At 40.8% G+C, this 18,608-nt stretch overlaps 2 protein-coding genes across 3 annotated transcripts in view; one reads left to right on the forward strand and one right to left on the reverse strand.

Annotated features, from left to right (window-relative positions):
- Nucleotides 1–11,340, reverse strand: part of BRCA2 (BRCA2 DNA repair associated) — a 70,761-nt gene extending 59,421 nt beyond the window's left edge. For both annotated transcript variants that reach the window (XM_036251353.1, XM_036251352.1), the window contains exons 1-9: nt 10,795–11,340; nt 9,137–9,319; nt 5,868–5,976; nt 5,189–5,238; nt 5,057–5,097; nt 4,737–4,848; nt 3,828–3,877; nt 3,456–3,567; nt 1,574–2,680 (exon numbers count right to left, since the gene is read on the reverse strand). In XM_036251353.1, the coding sequence (XP_036107246.1) occupies nt 1,574–2,680; nt 3,456–3,567; nt 3,828–3,877; nt 4,737–4,848; nt 5,057–5,097; nt 5,189–5,238; nt 5,868–5,976; nt 9,137–9,319; nt 10,795–10,861 (1,831 nt within the window). In that variant the 5' untranslated portion in view covers nt 10,862–11,340. The remainder of the gene's footprint in view (nt 1–1,573; nt 2,681–3,455; nt 3,568–3,827; nt 3,878–4,736; nt 4,849–5,056; nt 5,098–5,188; nt 5,239–5,867; nt 5,977–9,136; nt 9,320–10,794) is intronic.
- A 2,647-nt stretch (nt 11,341–13,987) lies between these two features.
- On the forward strand, nt 13,988–17,921 carry ZAR1L (zygote arrest 1 like; the record flags this gene model as incomplete). Its single annotated transcript, XM_036251565.1, is given in 8 exon segments — nt 13,988–14,343; nt 14,345–14,411; nt 14,413–14,454; nt 14,456–14,567; nt 14,570–14,668; nt 15,665–15,720; nt 17,855–17,889; nt 17,891–17,921. Coding segments are annotated over 8 exon segments (798 nt in total), but the record flags the coding sequence as incomplete, so codon positions are not given.
- Between the last annotated feature and the right edge of the window lie 687 nt (nt 17,922–18,608).

An 18,608-nucleotide genomic window follows, 5' to 3' on the forward strand; every position in this document is an offset into this window, starting at 1 on the left:
AAACAGAGTTTAGCTATTGCCCTGGTCAGTTTGGCTCAGCGGTTAGAGCACTGGCCTGCAGACCAATGAGTCTCAAGTTCTATTTCGGTCAAGGGCATGAACCTGGGTTGCGGTTCATCCCCGGCCTTGGTCAGGGTTGTGCGGAAGGCAACCAGTCGATATGGCTCTATTACATTGATGTTTCTCTCTGTCTCTCTATCTCCCCCTTCCTCCCACTCTATCTAATGATAAATAGAAAAATATCCTCAGGTGAGGAATTAAAAAAAAAAAATAACACAACAACAACAATAAAAGACACCCCCCCAGAGTTTAGCTACTGATTTAATGAACTGTTGCTGAAATAAAAAATGAGTTTCGCTGTACACACACTGGATGCCCAGAGATATGGCAATAACTCTCAGCAATTTCTAAATATTTAAGAAAATTATGTAACAACAAAAATCACTACTTATTAAACTTAGCTAGCAATTAGCTTTTTTCCTATTTACTTGCTTTAGTGAAAATACATAGCAAATAGCACAACATATTTACAGAACTGTTCAATCTGCATATAATAAACACTGGAAATTAAAGCAGGAATTACACAGTGAATCTCTTGATGTTTGTAAATCACATGCTGTCTTAAGAGTGATAATTTTAGCCCTGGCCGGTTTGCCTCAGCGGTTAGAGCGTCCGCCTGTGGTCCGGAGAGACCCAGGTTCAGTTCCCGCTAAGGGCATGTACCTTGGTTGCAGTTTGTCCCCGGCCCTGGTTGGTCGTGCGGGTGGCGGCCACTCGATGTGTCCCTTTCACATCAATGTTTCCCTCTCTCTCCCTCCCACTCTGTCTGTGCAAAAAATGGAAAAATGTCCTCGGGTGAGGATAAAAAAAAAAAAAAAGAGTGATAATTATACATATATGATGCAAAGTGACCAAGAAGTTTGATGAAATGGTTTTGAACATTGGTAATAAAAGGCCTAAACAATGTTTAAGATAGAAATTATAACAATGATAAAAATGTCAATAAAAAAATAACAACATATGTTGACATTGTGTGATACTGACTACAGCTGACCCTTGAAACTGGGTTTGAACTGAGCAGGTCCATTTATATGTGGATGTTTTTCAATAAACATACAGTTGGTCATGTGTACAGTTAGTGAACTGTGTGTATCCCTGGGTTTTGCATTCAGTGATACAACAAACCACAAATGGAAAATAGTATTTTCTATCTGTGTTTAGGAATTTAGGGATGCAGAGGGCTGACTGTATGCAATTGTTCAACACCATCTTATATAAGGGACTTGATCATCTGAAAATTTTGGTATCCTGGAACCAGCCCCCTGCAGATACCAAAGGATGACTGAGTCAAAAGTTATACTCTAAATTACAACTGCACAGAGATTGGAACCTCTAATGTCTGTGTTGTTCAATCAACTGTACAAGATACAGAGATTTTTTAAAAACAAAAAACTATAGAAGGAAAGCAGTCAGTCTGCTTTTCTAAAAGATTAAAGAGGTTCACATATTCAAATTAGAGAACTTGTCACCATCCATATAACTGTATATACTATTCACACACAAAAAAAGGTACCTGAATCAACACTTGTAACTGTAGATAGTCCTTCAAAAGTGTTCGCTTCAAATTGGGCAGAATAGTTAGTGAGTCCTGATTCTTGATCTTTCTGTATTTTTAGTCCTTGATAAGATGTTTCATCACTTAGAGCATAAATAAACTTTTTAGTTTTCTTTTTCAAAGTAGATATTAAACCTGTATTCTTCAAAGCTATGGAAGTATGTTTGATAGTGGCTGGATGGCTTCCATTATCAACTGAACTTGTACATAAAGAACTCTCTTTCTGGGAGAAAATAGTACTTATATCCAATCTACTTTCAGAGACTTCAGGTTCTTCTTTAAAGTATGGATCAGTCATATTATTTGAGAAAACTGCACTGGGTGTCTCTTCAGGCAATTCTCTTACCCTGAATTGAGACTTTTTGATACCCTGAAGAGGAGAAGCTATTAGGGAAGTTTCAGATACCGTGTGCTTTACCACAGGAATAGAATCTTCACGCAATTCAAGACACTGCCCTTCATCTGTCTTATCTGCCACCGTTTCCTCCTTTAATATCGTCTCTGTCTTTGGTACACTTGAAATATGTGGCAAATAATTTTCTAAAGTAATAAAGTTGGTACATTCTTTCTCTGTGTCTATGAGGTCTTTTTCAGAATTATTTTGGTCACAAGAAGAAATATGCAGTAGGGGTGTTTTCCCCACCTGGGTTCCATTTAGACCTGAGAGGGTTAGCTGAGACCATTCGAAGGCTGGAGACTGTACAGCTTCTTCAGATATTCTGTCACTTCCATTCCCAAAGGGCTTCTGACTCATTATTTTTGTATCTAATGGATCACTGTCATTTGGTTCCATTTCGGATACAAACAAATGTTTATTTTCTTTGATTTGTTTTTTAGCTTCTTCACATTCATTGGTTTTTGTTTCGTTGAAAATATTTTTCCTAGTCTTGCCAGCTTTTATTTTTTGTGGATTTCTTTTTTTATATTTAGAAACACACAATGAAAAACTATCTTCTTCAGAAATATCTCCCACCTTCTCGAATACTTCATCTTCTGTGACATTTGTCACTGACTTTTCAAAATGGTCTTTGCAGCTACTTACTTTACCAAATGAATTCCCCAATCCTGTTAAAATTTAAGAGAGAAGCATATCAATAACATTTTATAATACAATCATAGAGTTTATGATTCTAACAACCTTTTTCATAGAAAACAGTATGTACTAAATAACACATAATTGAAACTTTAAAGGGTTATCATGAGTCTTCACTATTTTGGTGGAGGGGAACGGCACACAACCTCCTCCTGTTCTTCTGATAAAGACTAATTTCAATGTACTCAAAACCTTTTATTCCTACTCCGATCATAAATAACCTTTCTTTACCAGGTTTACACAATTAAAATTCATCCAGTCTTACTATAAATACAGTTTAATACTCTAATATTTATCAAGTCAGATGGTCCAAATTTGTGACCCTACAACAACTGAGAGTAAAATGTGATTTTATACACATACATACACACACACACTCACAGATATCCAATCCTACACATTTATAAAGACATACACACATACTAAGAAACATGCAATATTCCAATGGCATGATTAGGTAATTTTTGATATATGTGCAACCATATTTACTCTCTAATGAGAAAATAAGACCTTCACATTTTGTTAATTTTAAGTATTACTCTTCATCTTTGTGGGCTTTGAGTAATGGGTTTTGTTTTGTTTTTGTCACAGCAGTATCTTGAATAGTCTTGTTTTAACATGGTGCTTTAACATTTTCATCTAAATCAAGTTTCTACCCTTAATACCTTCAGTCACCAAGAAAGGAGAGGAGCAATACTTCAATGATGTCAGTTAAAAACTGTTATTCAAGTAAACATAAAAACTTACCATGACTTTCAGTTTCTCTTTGATTGTTTATTTCACTGTCTGGCCCGGAAAGGATAAACCTATCATTTTTCTTCAGACTTTCATCATGGTCAGAAAAATAGCTTTTCAAAATCTACAAAAGTTATATTTTAAAATTACTAATATAGAAACTCTCACTATTCATAAATATTCAACTTCTTCTTAAACAGAGAGACAGTAGAGTTTCTCATAGGAATTTAAAGAAAATCACCTATAGAAACAGGTTTAGAGACTTTCTCAAAGGCTTAGGTAAACCAAATTAAGAAATAAAAAATGCAAGATAAGTAATTTTTCAAGACATCCTAAAATAATAAGCAACTGCAACAGGATAATCAATTCATCATATTTACTTACAGCAGTAGTATCATTAGGACATACAGCTGCAGGTGCTTCTTCATCTCTGACTGTAAAACAAATTCAATTAACCTATACTGTACTGTACATCGTACACCAAAGTTAATGCAAAAACTTACATTTTTTTGGTCAGATATCAAAAGACACACATACATTATTGGATTAAATGACACACTTGAAAGAAAATGAATTGATCTGAGTATAGTATTGAGAGAGGTCAGTCAGCCCTGGCCAGTTTGGCTCAGCAGTTAGAACATCGGCCTGCAGACCAGAGTCCCGGGTTCAGTTCCTGCTAAGGGCACGTAACTCGGTTGTAGTTTGTCCCTGGCCTCAGTGGGGGTCGTGTGGATGGCAGCCACACGATGTATCTCTCTCACATCGATGTTTCTCTCTCTTCCTCCCTCTCTCCCTCACGCTCTATCTGAAGATACATGCAAGAATGCCCTCGGGTGAGGATTAAAAAAAAAAAAAGAAAACTTGTAAGTGTAAACTTCAACATTTATTTAGATAATAATACAGTCTAAAGGCATACTACATGTTAAACATTTTTTAATTTTCAACATGCTTTTACCGGTATTATGGCATGAGAGCAACGACAGAGCAAAATTAAATTTTCAGCTAAAGAGGAATCAAAATAGAATGCATATTTGCTAGAATAAAAAAAAGATTCCTGGTTTGCATATAAATTAATCTGACTCCTATAGAATCCCAACCTAATGTACCTCAGATTTATACCAATCTGCACTAAATAGGATAAAACTATTCTGAACTAACACACTTATCAAAGACAGGATTATCTAATCTAATTACTATTTATCTTTTCATATTTTCTTTTTAACAGAAAGCATTAGAGGTGATTATCTGCCAACACCATCTACCTTCTTATAAAGAAACATCTGATAGTTTTACCTATGAGCATAGTAGCACTAAGGGTTGGTGGTGTGGCCAAAGAACTTGACCAAGACATATCAGGGTCCACCTCAGCTCCTAGACTTTCAGAAATATGTTTCCGTGTCTGACCCTGGCAATAAAGAAAATAGTTTATTTCATAGGAAGACACTGATGAATATTTTTAAGAATATTTTCTCATTCACTTTTTTTCATTTATCATTTATTGAATGCCTATGTGAGATCATAGGTATATATCTGTAAATCTCCGGGCAAAGGTATAACATTTTTGTCAAATTCTCAATTACTACACAATAAAAATAAACTAGGCAAATATTTACCTTCATGAGCTTTGGTGTATGAAATAAACTTCCACATACCACTGGGAGTAAAACAAGGAAAAAATTACTAAGTTTTATATTTATTAAAATTTAGAATATTCAAAAAATAAAAAGCTATGTTTTTAATCATACCTGACTTTTCTCTCTGTGGTGTCACATGTGTACATCGTAGAACACCAGGACTAAAAAAAAACAAAGTAAATCCCTCAGATTATTCAAGAAATAACAAATTGCAATATATATACTGATCTTATTAAAAATAAAGAACTCTCAGTCATATCAATTATTAGAATTATACTACTTTGTATTATTTCTATACTACTTTTTAAAAAGTAAATTATTTCATGAAGAATTAAATAACCACTAAGTTATTTTTCAAATGTCCATTGAAAGTAATGTATAAAGTACTCAAATATTTCAGCTAAGAATTATATATATTTTTAATTTAAAAATTATGTAAAGTGAATAAAATGGCATCATATTCTCTCCAGTAATTCAAAGCATGCAAATTTAAACTGATATTTCAAAGGCATTTTTTATCATTAGTATTTTTGTTATTTAAAAACTTCATAGACTATACAGAAAAACCAGTGAATTCAACATTCTAAGAAAAATAAAGTAAATATTTCTACTATAGAAATTATTGTAGCAAGGAACTCAATATAAAAGGAAATTATTTAAAAATAGAAGATCCTCTACCAGGCTCTCAGTCAAAATATTAGTGTGAAAATTAGATGCATTTCTATAAAACAAATATCATATACAGGAAAATGTTTCATTTAATTATTTTAATATAATAGTTTCATCATACCTTTCACTAAGACAAGAATTTACAGATGGGCTGATAACATCATTTGCTTGATCCATTTTAGCCTTCATTATGCAACAACTTTTATGCTGACTATTGGTGATATGCTTTCCTGAAAGAGTACAATAATTCAGTGAGAATATATATGCTCTGTATTGTGAATTTTCCTTCTCCGGAAGTATTTAAAAACAAAGTCTCATCTATACTGGGAAGGAGAACGTATGGGCAGTTCAGTCTGAACTGGTTTCTCAGTTTGCTGATTCTTCCCAAAAAGGATGTCTGCCCCTATTACAACAACCATATTATAAGCATATAATACACAAAAGTTACTTTGGATAATGCAATCAAGATACAGGTTTAACCTCAAGGAGTTCAGAATACTGTAGTGGAAAATTTTTTGAAATGTGCACCAAATGGAAGACAAAGTGGAATGTGATATGTCTCATTATTAAGTCACAGATAGTACTAAGGCATCATGGAAGATAAGGGTAAAAGAAAAGACATTTATTGAAAACCCACCAAGGTACTAAATCTGACCATATTACTTTTCTACTGAAAACCTTTTAACTTGTTATTAAGTTCAAACTCTGTAACAAAACTCCCTGGTAACAAGGCCTTCATGATCTGATGTCTTAATTTCTTTCTCTCTCTCTTTTTTTTTTTTTTTGTATATACCCCTAGCAGGAACCAAACCCGGGACTTTCTCGTCCGTAGGCCGACGCTCCAACCACTGAGCCAAACCAGCCAGGGCAGATGTCTTAATTTCTACGATGACATTTTTTATACTCTTTTCAGCCATACTATCCTGTAAGAATGGTCTCTCTCAATCTAGACCTTTGTACAAACTGTTTCTTTCACTCTATTTCTCTTGACTGGGAACATCCTCTTTCAGGTTCCCATTTTGAAACTACCTCCTCCAGAATACTTCAGTGGTCCCTAGGGTGAGACTAAGTGAGTGCACTCTTATGTGTTCCCTGCAGAGTTCATCACACACTGTTCCCATTTCCTGTTAGACTATGAGTTCCCTGAGGTAGAGATCATGTCTTACTTATCACTGTATCCTTAGCAATCACAATAATTGCCTGATATGTTACAGTCAGTCCACCAATACTGGCTGAATGAATTGGCAAGGATTAGAAAAGTGGTTTGTAGATAGCAATGTGTAACACTCCGGTTCCTGTTGCACACATCTACTTTCTCAGACAGGGTTTCCAAAGCTGTTTGTGACTCTATCAAGTCCAATCTATAGTTTTTCAATATTTGTATTTTCTTAATCATAAATTGGGCACTCAAGGCACTTACTATTACTCTTAAAAGTTGCTTTTAAAAAGAGTTGCTTTAACTAATCCTACAATCTCTAACTTAGAGAAGCTTTGGGGAAAATAAGCCATTACCAGTGTTAATAAATCAAGCAAAGACCAAACTGAAATGTGTAGTAGTATATACAACATACTGCATTATATTCTCATTTTTCAAGTAATAGGGAATAGACATAATCACTAATAAGCAAAAGAACGTGTAAGTTAAAAACCCCACTTCAGCCCAGCCGGTATGGCTCAGTGATTGAGCACTGACCCGTGCACCAGGAGGTCACCAGTTCGATTCCCAGTCATGGCACATGCCTAGGGTTGTAGGCTTAATACCCAGTAGGGGGCGTGCAAGAGGCAAATGATTATCGGTGTTTCTATCTCTGTCTCCCTCTCCCTTCCCTTTTCTGAAATCAATAAAAACATATTTACTTTAAATCCTCACCCGAGGATATTTTTCCATTGAGTTAGATAGAGTAGAAGGCAGGGAAGGAAGGAGAGAGAGAAACATCGATGTGAGAGAAACACATCAATTGGTTGCCTCCTGACCAGGGACAGGGATGGAACCTGCAACCCAGATATGTGCTTTTGACCAGGAATCAAACCCACGACCCTTCAGTCCTTGGGCTGACATTCTAACTGCTGAGCCAAATTGGCCAGGGAATTAAAAACATATTTAAAACAAAACAAAACCCCATTTCAACAAAATACCCAACATCCTTCTCTTATGAAAGTTTTAAAGATGTTCAAAAATATCTAAACCTGTATTTTAAAAGTTCACCTTTACTCTGTTCACTTTGAAAAGGTCCTAATTAGCCCTGGCAGGTTTGGCTCAGCGGTTAGAGCATCGGCCTGCGGACCAATGAGTCATGGGTTCGATTCTGGTCAAGGGCATGTACCTCAATTCGTCCCTGGCCCTGACTGGGGTTGTGCAGGAGGCAACCACTCGATGTGTCCCTCTCACAATGATGTTTCTCTCTCACTCTTCCTCTCTCTCTCTCCCGCTCTATCTAAACAAAAATGGAAAAATATCCTCAGGTGAGGATTAAAAAAAAAAAAGATCCTAATCAGAAAAAAAAGGACTTAAAAAATAAACCAAACAATGAGATACCACTACACACCTATTAGAATGAACATCAAAAACAAAGACAATACCAAATGCTGGTGAGAATGTGGAAGAAGGGGAACTCTCATTCACTGCCAGTAGAAATGCAAAATGGTACAGCCACTTTGGAAGAGTTTGTAGTTTCTTACAAAAATAAATATAATTCTAACATAGGATCCAGCCAATTTTGCTCCTTGGTAAATACCCGAATGAGTTAAAAACTTAGGTCCACGTAAAATACCTGCACATAGCAGCTTTATTCATAATTGCCAAAATTTGGAAGTGATTAAGATGTCCCTAATTTGTTAATGGATAAACAAACTGGTACATCCATGCAATAGAACATTATTCAGGTCCGCAGGCCCATGCTCTAACTGCTAAGCCAAACCAGTCAGGGCATTCATCTCCATTTTTTAGGTGAGTAAAGTGAAGCCAGAGAGGTTAATTTGACCAACATGACATAGTTAATGACAGACCAGGGATTCTTAACACAGGTTTGTCTGCATTCCTACTTCATATTTTTCCCTACTCTACATCTTATTACTTATTTAAATCTAATCTGTCCTTATCTAATTCTTTATTTCTTTATTTATTTATCCTTACCCAAGGATATTTTTCCATTTTTTTGTTCAGATAGAGTGGGAGGGAGAGAGGAAGAGAGAGTGAGCGAAACATCGAAGTGAAAGGGACACATTGAGTGGCTGCCACCCACACAACCCAACCAGGGCCAGGGAAAAACCACAACTGAAGTACATGCCCCTAATGGGAACCGAACCCGGGTCCCTCTGGACCGCAGAGCCAAACTGGCCAGGGCTTATCTAATTCTTTAAAAGGAGTTTGACATAGTGGCAGAGTCAGACCTTGCTCTTTGAATATTACTGGAGTTGAAGCCAACTGATGATAAGGTTTCCGTTTTGGTGTTTTGAACAGATTGGGTTCATAACTACTGGTTTTATATTCAGATTCTTCTGCAATTTCAGAATTATATGGTGGAGCTTCTGAAGAAAGTTCTTCAAACCAATTAATGCTTATTGGTCCTAAATCTGTAAAAAAATAAAAACATCATCTTGGTTTTAATCAGAGACACAGAAAAATTTGAGAGCCAGTAAAGATCATAATAAAGAAAAGGATGCTTGAGATTTGAACTGTGGATGACTTTTGTTAAAGCATATTAATCAAACAGGATCATTTGTCTGTTCTCTTGTGAATCTGTAGTAAGGTACAAGTTTGCAAAAGTTACAAGAAGAAAGCTCTTAACTATGTTAGCTCTCCTAAAGTTTTCTTTATTTTATATTCATGACTCAGAAACAAAAACCATAGTAAGAATGCATTCCACAGACACAATTCAAATGTTTATAGAAACTACGCAAGTGGATGGGATAAATCCATAGGTATAAAGAACATGTAGACTCACAAATAAAAGGGAGTAAGAAGATTCTCTGTTAAAGAGAAATGACAAAACTTCTACTCTGAATCTATCCACTCTTAAAGTAGCAGTTCTAAAAGTGTGATCTGTGGACCAAATGGGGGAAAGTTACTCAAGACAATTTCAAGGGGTCCATAAGGTCAAACCTATTTTCATAATACGAAGGCATCATTTGTCTTTTTCACAATGTTGACACTGTACCACTGGTGAGTGAAACTGATGACACCTTTGTGTGAGTCAAGGCAGTGGCAACAAATGGTACTAGTAGTCACTGTAATCTTCATCACCATGCACTTGTTATAAAAACCCACCAAATATGCCCTGGCCAGTTTGGCTCAGCGGTTGGAGTGTCGGCCTGCGGTCCTGAGAGACCCGGGTTCGGTTCCCGCTAAGGGCACGTACTTCGGTTGCAGTTTGTCCCCGGCCCTGGTTGGTTGTGCGGGTGGCAGCCACTCGATGTGTCCCTTCACGTCGATGTTTCTCTCTCTCTCTCCCTTCCTCTCTCTCCCTCCCACTCTATCTGTACAAAAAATGGAAAAATATCCTCGGGTGAGGATAAAAAAATAAAATAAAATAAAAAACCCACCAAATAACAAAAAGCCAGTTTAATTTAAAATATCCTTAATGAGGCAGTAAAAATTAGTTTTATTAAAGCCCAATATTAATATTAAAAACATTTTAAAAATATTCTGACAAAATGAAAAGTATGCATAAAGCATGCCTGCATATTTAACTATAGTAGTTGTCTATAAAAGAACTCATATGATTTGTGAGCTGAATTAGCACTTTTTCATGGAAGTCATTTTTACTCGAAAGAATGACTGACAAACGAAGTCATTCTGAGTTGGATGATTTGGGAGACATTTTTTCGAAAATGAATGAAGTGAGCCTGTCACTGAGGGAAAACAACAGCCAATGAAACAATGGTAACTGTAAAAGTTCATCCTCTTGACTGGATTTGACTCCATAAAGAACAATTTATAATGTAAACAGAAATGTGAAGTATTGGATTCTTTCCATATGCATATTTACATATTTTTCTGGAAACATTGCTCACTGTAAGTGATTAATTTATATAAAATTTGTCAATACCTGCTTGGCTGCATCGTGTCTCAAAAATTTCAAAAAAAGTTGGCCTGTCTCTGCATCCAATAGGCATTTTCCTCTATAATATTACTCCAACGCTTGGAAAAGGAGTCTGCAAAAGAGAACAGAACACACTTCACCGGGTGGGTCCTTAAGTGACTGAGGTACAGAGGAGGGTACAGCTGCCTAAAGCGACTGATGACTGATCTCGGCCCCACCTTCTGGGACTGCAGAGGAACTCGCTGCGATGGTGGGAGCCTTGTGTATCTGTGCTGCCAGCACAGTGGCCACCGGCCACATCAAGCATTGGACATGTGGCAAGTGCGACTCAGGAGCAGCATTTCTGACATGCATTTTAGTTACGTTAACTAGTCACGAGTGGCGAGGGCTCCCAGTAGAGGTGAACGCCGGTTCGAATCAGGACGCCCCCATCCCACAGGCACCAGCTGGGGTAAAGTGGGGCGGACACAGTGGCGGAGGCGGGAAACCTCGTCCACCACACCACATTCCAGAAAAGTAACTCAACCGTGTGCAAGGAGGTTTCGGACTGGGACCCCGCGGCAGCTTGGAGCCCACCCCCGAGCGGGTGGCGCGGCCCGAGTCCCAGGAGAGGAGCCGAGCCTCCGGCCGGGAGGGCCGGTCCGTCGTCCCATCCGCGCGGGGCTGGCAGCGACCACCGGCGGCCGGGCCCGCGTCCTCCGCAGCACTAACCGCCTCCAAGACGCCGCTCTTCGGACCCACAGGCTCTCCCGGCGGCAACCCTCCTCCCCGACGCACCCGGGGCAGCAGGTCCCTGCGGCACTTTCAGACGCTCGCGCCAAAGCCGCGCTCCCACAAGTCTCGCGGTGACGTCATGACGCCGCACGCAGCGCGCGCGCCGCCCGGAAGTCAGGCTGGCCGCGCCGCCGCGCTGGGCTTGCGAGCACGGGGCCTGGTGGGGCTGCTCAGCAGGCGCTCGGGAGCTGGACGGGCGGCGGCTTCTGAGGGAGCCTTCGGAGGGCCGCCCCGTGTCCACCCCGCGACTCCCGCCCCTTCGCGCGTCTCATGTTCGGGGGCCTCGCGCGGCCCGTGGTCTCCGACAGGCCTCTGTTCCGCCCCGAAGTCGCCAAACTTGGACGCCCAGGGTGGTCCTTGGTGGAGGAAGACCCGTTTCCGGCCGCTGCTCTCTGTGGAGGGGACCGGCGGGCACTGCAGCCAGAGGACTTCAGCTCTAGGCCTGTGGTGCTCTTAGGGATCACGTTCAAGACCTTTGAGCCTGTCTCCCTGCCCGAGAAATGGGGAACATATGGTAACCCTTCCTGCGGTGGCAGCTGCTGCCCTCTGCAGGCTGCCCTGTGCCCTTTATATTCTTAGGGTACCGACCCACCCTGTGTGTGCCTGCCGTCCCCTCCAAACTGCCCTGGAAGGCAGGACTCTGTCCTCATCAGGCACAGGGTCTGACATGCCCCACCTTAATTCGGGTTTGTTTATGGCCTGGAAAGCCTCCCACTGCGTTCTGGAAGTGGGAGCTGCCCGTGGGTTCTGCTGCTTCTGAAAGGCTCCGGCAGTAAACAGCAGGAGCGACCTTGAATTAGAGAAAGTGTGGGCTCTACTTGGTTCCTCAGGTGTCATTTCAGTTTGATCATAACCCTGAGCCGGAGCAGGAAGCCTGACTAATACAGAGAGTTATCAAAGCTTGTGATCACCTAGGTCTGAAGAGCAAAGGAACACAGGCCTGGGATCCTTAACAAACAATAGCTGCTTACTGAACGCGGGAGTGCTTTGTGCCTCACAAGCAATAGCTTATTTAATCTTATAACAATATGCTTAGTACTGTCAAATATTTAACTGAATTGGTTAAATAACTTGCCTGGTAACAAGGCCTAGGTTTCAATTCAGCTGGGTTTGACCTCAAGCTACTTAACTATCCTGCTGTTAAATCTGAATTTACCCTCTAAATCAGAACAATTTGTTGGGGGGAGGGGTCCTCACTGGGAGTGGACCTTTGGCATGTCATACTGTTACTGGATAACTGCACTCGTGGAATTTCTCTGTCACTAGTGGGAGTGGAGTTCCTGTAATATCTTGAGAAAAAGAGTTTTCTAAGACTCGCTCGGGAGAATGAGTGACTTATTTGTGTAGAGTTATATCCCTTGGTTTCCCTTAGTCCAGTCATGGAAGATATGCAGCTGGGGTTTCAGCTGAGCTAGAAGCAGAGCCAGTGTCCAGCGTTTCCATTCCATAGAGGCGGAGCACCATACTAGATCCAGTCCATCAGTCCATTGTGTGGGTCCCACATGGCCATGAGTGTGGGAGTGGAATCCAAGGGAGTATGCCCCTGCAACAGGAGTGTCAGGAGAACAAGAGAGCCAAGAACCAAGAGAGGGAATTCCTTTGTTCAGGAGCTTATGTATCTCAGATTTCACGCCCTTGCAGTGGCCATGCCTATTTTGTCCAATTACCTGTTTCCAAGGGTGATTGGCAGGTAAGCATCTTCTCTTGTCACCCAACTCTTACTGGACATTCATCTAAACTGCCTTTGTTCAGTCCCCACATTGACCTGCGGGTAATAAAAATGCAGCTTTCTGGCAAAGTTATATAAATGGCATATCTATATCATCTAATCTTTCCTTTGTTCCTTTAATAATCAGGTTATTCGTATCAGTACAACCCTCTGAAATGTATTTTCTCTCCCTGTATACACCCTTTGTCCTTCCATAACTTTTACTCCCCGCTGCTCCTCTGGTCTTTATTTTCATTAGCCCTGCCATAATAATGTACTTCTTCCTTACACTTTTCTAATATAAGGCTGCTCAAATAATTTACTCCTTATATTTGTTTTACTATATGATTTAAAACAGGATCTCTAAAACGGTATGTTACTATGGGAATAAATGAATGGCTAACTATAGCATGTGTGTGAATAAGTCAATAATGAAAAACAGCTTTGAAAAAAAGATTTGGGAGCAGTGAAATTGAACAGATAGGAAAGACCAATTCGAATCAGGTGGAAATTAGGCCTTGAGGTAGGTAGCTCTCTTCCCACCACCCTCTTCAATTAGGGTAATAGGCAGTAGCTCCCACCAGAATCTGATAAAGATAGGGATGAACCTGAACCAGCTTGACCAAGGGAAATAAGGGGTGGATGAACTTAGAAGGCAGAGCCAGGACACAAACAAATTACCAGGATATTGCAATAAGCTTGGCCAGCGGGGAGTGATGTGCCTGTGTTCCTCAAGGCCTGTACCAGGAAACACACTATGGGAACATCCTGCCTTTGGGCCAGCTGTGAGTCTATGACCACTAACAGCCCTACTGGAGGCAAAATACTGGTGCCCCCACTCTCCTGGCCAGGACAGAGCTGGTGGTACCCACGAACGCTTGGGCCTACTGCACTGACCCTTACAATAGGGCACAGCTTAAGGCCATTCTCTCCCAAATGAACCCCTGCCTGAGCCTGTGGCTGTGCAAGGTCAATACCAAAGAGGTGGGTGTGTAAATGAGCCTGTGTGTATTCCTGTCTGTGCAGTGCTCGCTGGGCCCTCTCACCCTGCGCAGCTGTTCTTTTGGGTCCACCTCTGCCAGCCTGGGAGGGCTATTCACCAGTGATGGGCCTTGGGCTTCATACACCTGCGGAAGGATGGGAAGGACAGGAAAGATGAGAAGAGCAAGGTGCTTTCAGGTCCTGCTAGAGGCCAGCCAGCAGCAACAGAAGTCACCACCAACGCCAAGGTCACAACAGGTCAGGCAGGAGGAACTCTGGCAGCAGGACAAGTTGAGGGAGGAAAATGCCTCTCCTGGAAAAAGAGCAATCAGACCCAGGGAGATGCCCACCCACTCAGGAAACCCAACTTCCAGGTGAACTTTGTCCTTCTTGTAGGATTGGGGGTTTGGTGGATGAGCAAAATGTAACCTTGAGGGGTATGCATTCTTGTAGCCTGGCCAGCCAAGGACAAAAGTATACATGAAAAAAGACAAAGTATGCATGGTGGGTTGGAACACTGCCCAAGAGAGAGTGTCAGTGACTTGGAACACCGCCCAGGGAAGTGGCTGTGATAAGAACCTTGAAAATGAGTTACAAGTGTGAATTTGTTAAGAATCTTGGCTGAAAATAGCGAGGGGCAGCTGTAACAGGAAGAATGCTGGGCTTGGCTGAAAGGTCAGCAGAGACGCTATTTCAAGGACCTAATTACCTAAAACATTGTGTAACCTAGGGAACTGCTAAGAGAATAAATTGGACTGTATCCTGAGATCAAGAGCATTTGCTCCCTTGCAATGCTTCCTCTCATTCCAAGATGTGTCTGCTTGTAGTTCATTGCATTGCGATGACCCCTGGCAGGCTGAGTCGGCACTCCCCCTCCTCGGTCCTCTGCTAGCCCCTTCCTCTCTTTTCCCTTTTTCATTTCTGGGGCAATGAGGGCAAAATTTTCCCTGGATTCCTCTCTTTATTTGATGAAGGAGAGGAAGTTCTGAAAATCTGTATTTTACATGTCCTCCATGTTTTGTAACTTTTTGGTGAAGTAAGGTGTCAGCATTAAACATAGGCAAATCAAAAGCCTGGCCACCGTTATTAATTGGGAATGCGAGACGAAGAAGGGTTCGAGTCTGAAGTATGTGATCAGAATTTCATTCTGGGGAGGCTGTGCTGGTGGCATTGTGGAAAATTGATTGAAAAAGTGTGAGAATGAGAATCTAAGAATCTCAGAGTAATCCTTCAGAGATGAGACACTAAATTAATGTAGGAAACTTGAGAACAACTGTGAATGAGATTAAAGAGGCCTTTTGCATTTCCTGTACAAAGCCACAAGCAAAGAAGGACCTGACTTTTTTTATGAATAAAATAATCTTCCTTTTTATTTATAATTTTTTGGGGAAAATATGGCTATTTTTACTCTAGATTGTAAGACTAGATGGGAGGGTGCTTATGTGTGGTGCATTTCTGGAACTAGTAAGGTGAGTAAAAGTGTATGGGACATGGAGGAGGGTGGGGAGGCACAGATGTTAAGTGGAGGAAGAATGTGATTCTTAATGGAGCGTGAGTTAATGTTGTCTCATTCATCTTGGCATCCAGGCACATAATAGGTGTTCAGTAAATGGATGGAACCGACTAGATAGTTGCCATGACCTCCCAAGGCTGCTGACCCATGTCCTTGTTCTACTGGGTTTGGTAGTTCTGTTGGACAAAATTTCAGATTATTTAGATGACCTCTTGTTCTTATATACTTTGGGGTTTTCTATAATCATTTTTCAGTTGGTATTTAAAAAAAATATTTTTAACTGATTTTTAGAGAGAGGAAGGGAAAGAGAAATATTGATGTGAGAGAAACATCAATCAGTTGCCTCCAGCATGCACTCCAACTGGGGATGGTGTACAGGATGGCACTCCAACAAACTGAGTCACACCAGTAGGACTTCAGTTGGTGTATTTTGAACAGGGTTGGGCCTTAGCTCTAGGAAATTTTCACTATCTGTCCATGGGTGGGGCAATAAGAGAAAGAATTAACTGCAAGGTTTGGCCTGTGAGAGATTTCTTTAGGCTAAGCAGTTTCCCCCCTTTCTTTGATTAGTTGTCAACATATTTAGATTGGGGAAGAAGATTTCATAGTCTGCGTTTTCAGACTTTCCTGAACAATTACATTATAGATTTTTGTTTCAGTACAAGAACAGTAGGCTGGGGCTAAGCATCTTCTTTCTCCTTTCACTTCATTTTGTAACTGTCTACACTTGGTCTATTTCATCAACTTCTACAAACATTTGAGTTGGGGTCCCTACCTCTAGAGGGAGAGGTGTACTAAGGCCAGAATGGAAACAACTTTTCACACTAGCCATTTACCATACCTGAGGGTAGATAGATTTTTTTTTTCTTTAATGATTTTTAGAGAAGAAGGAAAGGGAGAGACAGAGATAGAAACATCAATGAGAGAGAACATCGATTGGTCACCTCCTGCATGCTCCCCACTGGGGATTTTGCCCACAACCTGGGCATGTGCCCAGACTGGGAATCGAACTGGCAACCCCTTGGTGCATGGGTCAACACTCAACCACTGAGCTATGTGGGCTGGGCAGTAAGTAGATTTTTAAACTAAACTAGAAGTACTTTCATTTTCTTGCCAGAAGAAAAACAGTGGATTTAATTCAAACCCTCCAAGACACTGGGATGCAAAGAACAACACATAGAACTCGTCCTCAAGACGTTTACACTGACAGCAGTGGTACAGATACGGTGTGCTTTGGTGACAATCAGTGGCACTTGTGACATGGACGTGGTGCAGAAATAACATAGGAGGGGAAGAGTAACCTTGGGTGGGGCATTGTGATGTCCGAGCAGGATTTTAAAGGATTAATAGTTCACCAAGTAAGGTATGGGGAAAGTGCACAAGGAAGTGCACAAAGCCCAGAAATCACATGTATTGGTGGTAACCACGAGTAATTTGAAGTTCATGTAGGGAATTGGAGAAAAGAAGAAAACGCAGAGGCTAATGGATGAGGGCAAAAGGAGAGGCCAAGGGTTTGGCTCACACAGTGAATAAAATTATAATAGCTACTTCCCCTTGAAGACTTTTTCTGTGGTACTTTATGAACATTATTGGGTAGTTGTCAGAATTGTAGGGAAAGTAAGAACAGAACATCGATTTTACTGTAAGGAAAATGAGGTTCAAAGAGTAAGAAAAAGTGACTGAGCACTGGAGGAACTGAAGACCTCAGTGTAGAAGTTGGACAATCACAAAGTACAAGGGAAGGGACCCAGTTACTTAAAAACTGAGAGCCTGCCCTGGCTGGTCTGGTTCAGCAGTTAGAATGTCGGCCTACGGACCAGAGAGTCCCAGGTTTGGTTCCCGCGAAGGGCACGTACCTCAGTTGCAGTTTGTCCCTGGCCCCGGTTGGGGTTGTGTGGGTGGCAACCACTCAATGTGTCTCTCTCACATAGATATTTCTCTCTCTCTTCCCCCTTTTCTCCCTCCCGCTCTATCAAGATAAGTGCAAAGAAAATGTCCTCAGGTGAGGATTAAAAAAACAAACAAACAAAAAAACTGGGAGCCTAGGGTACATATAATGTTGGATTTAAAAAGGACAAATTTCTCTTTAGGTTTATTTCAAACAACTCTGTTGCAAATACCACAAGATTTAACCCTTATCGGGTAGAAGCAATCTAGTGTTAGGTAAGCATATAGAACACTTCCTTTGTGTCTATATTTCCATTCTTAACATGACGCTTTTGTGGCATAATGTTTGGATTTGATAGAATTGGATATTTGTGTAGGAGTGTTAGGTATTCTATGTGTTTGAATTTTAATAATATTTTAGGGAAAAAAGCATAAATTCTGTTATCATTTATCCTCGCCCGAGGACATTTTTCCATTTTTTTGTTCAGATAGAGTGGGAGGGAGAGAGAGAGAGAGAAACATTGATATGAAAGGGACACATCGAGTGGTTGCCACCCGCATGACCCAACTAGAGCCGGGGGCAAACTGCAACCGACATATGTGCCCTTAGCGGGAACCTAACACCAGTCTCTCTGGTCCGCAGGCCGACACTCTAACTGCTGAGCCAAACTGGCCAGGGCAAATTCTGTTTTTTTTTTATTTTTATTTTTTTATCCTCACCAGAGGATATTTTTCCATTTTTTGTACAGATAGAGTGGGAGGGAGAGAGAGAGAGAAACATCGATGTGAAGGGACACATCGAGTGGCTGCCACCCGCATGACCAACCAGGGCCGGGGACAAACTGCAACCAAAGTACGTGCTCTTAGCGGGAACCGAACCCGGGTCTCTCCGGACCGCAGGCCAACGCTCTAACCACTGAGCCAAACTGGCCAGGGCTCAAATTCTGTTTTTTAACA

This window comes from Molossus molossus, unplaced genomic scaffold (assembly GCF_014108415.1).
Source record: "Molossus molossus isolate mMolMol1 unplaced genomic scaffold, mMolMol1.p scaffold_m16_p_10, whole genome shotgun sequence".
NCBI lineage: Eukaryota > Metazoa > Chordata > Mammalia > Chiroptera > Molossidae > Molossus > Molossus molossus.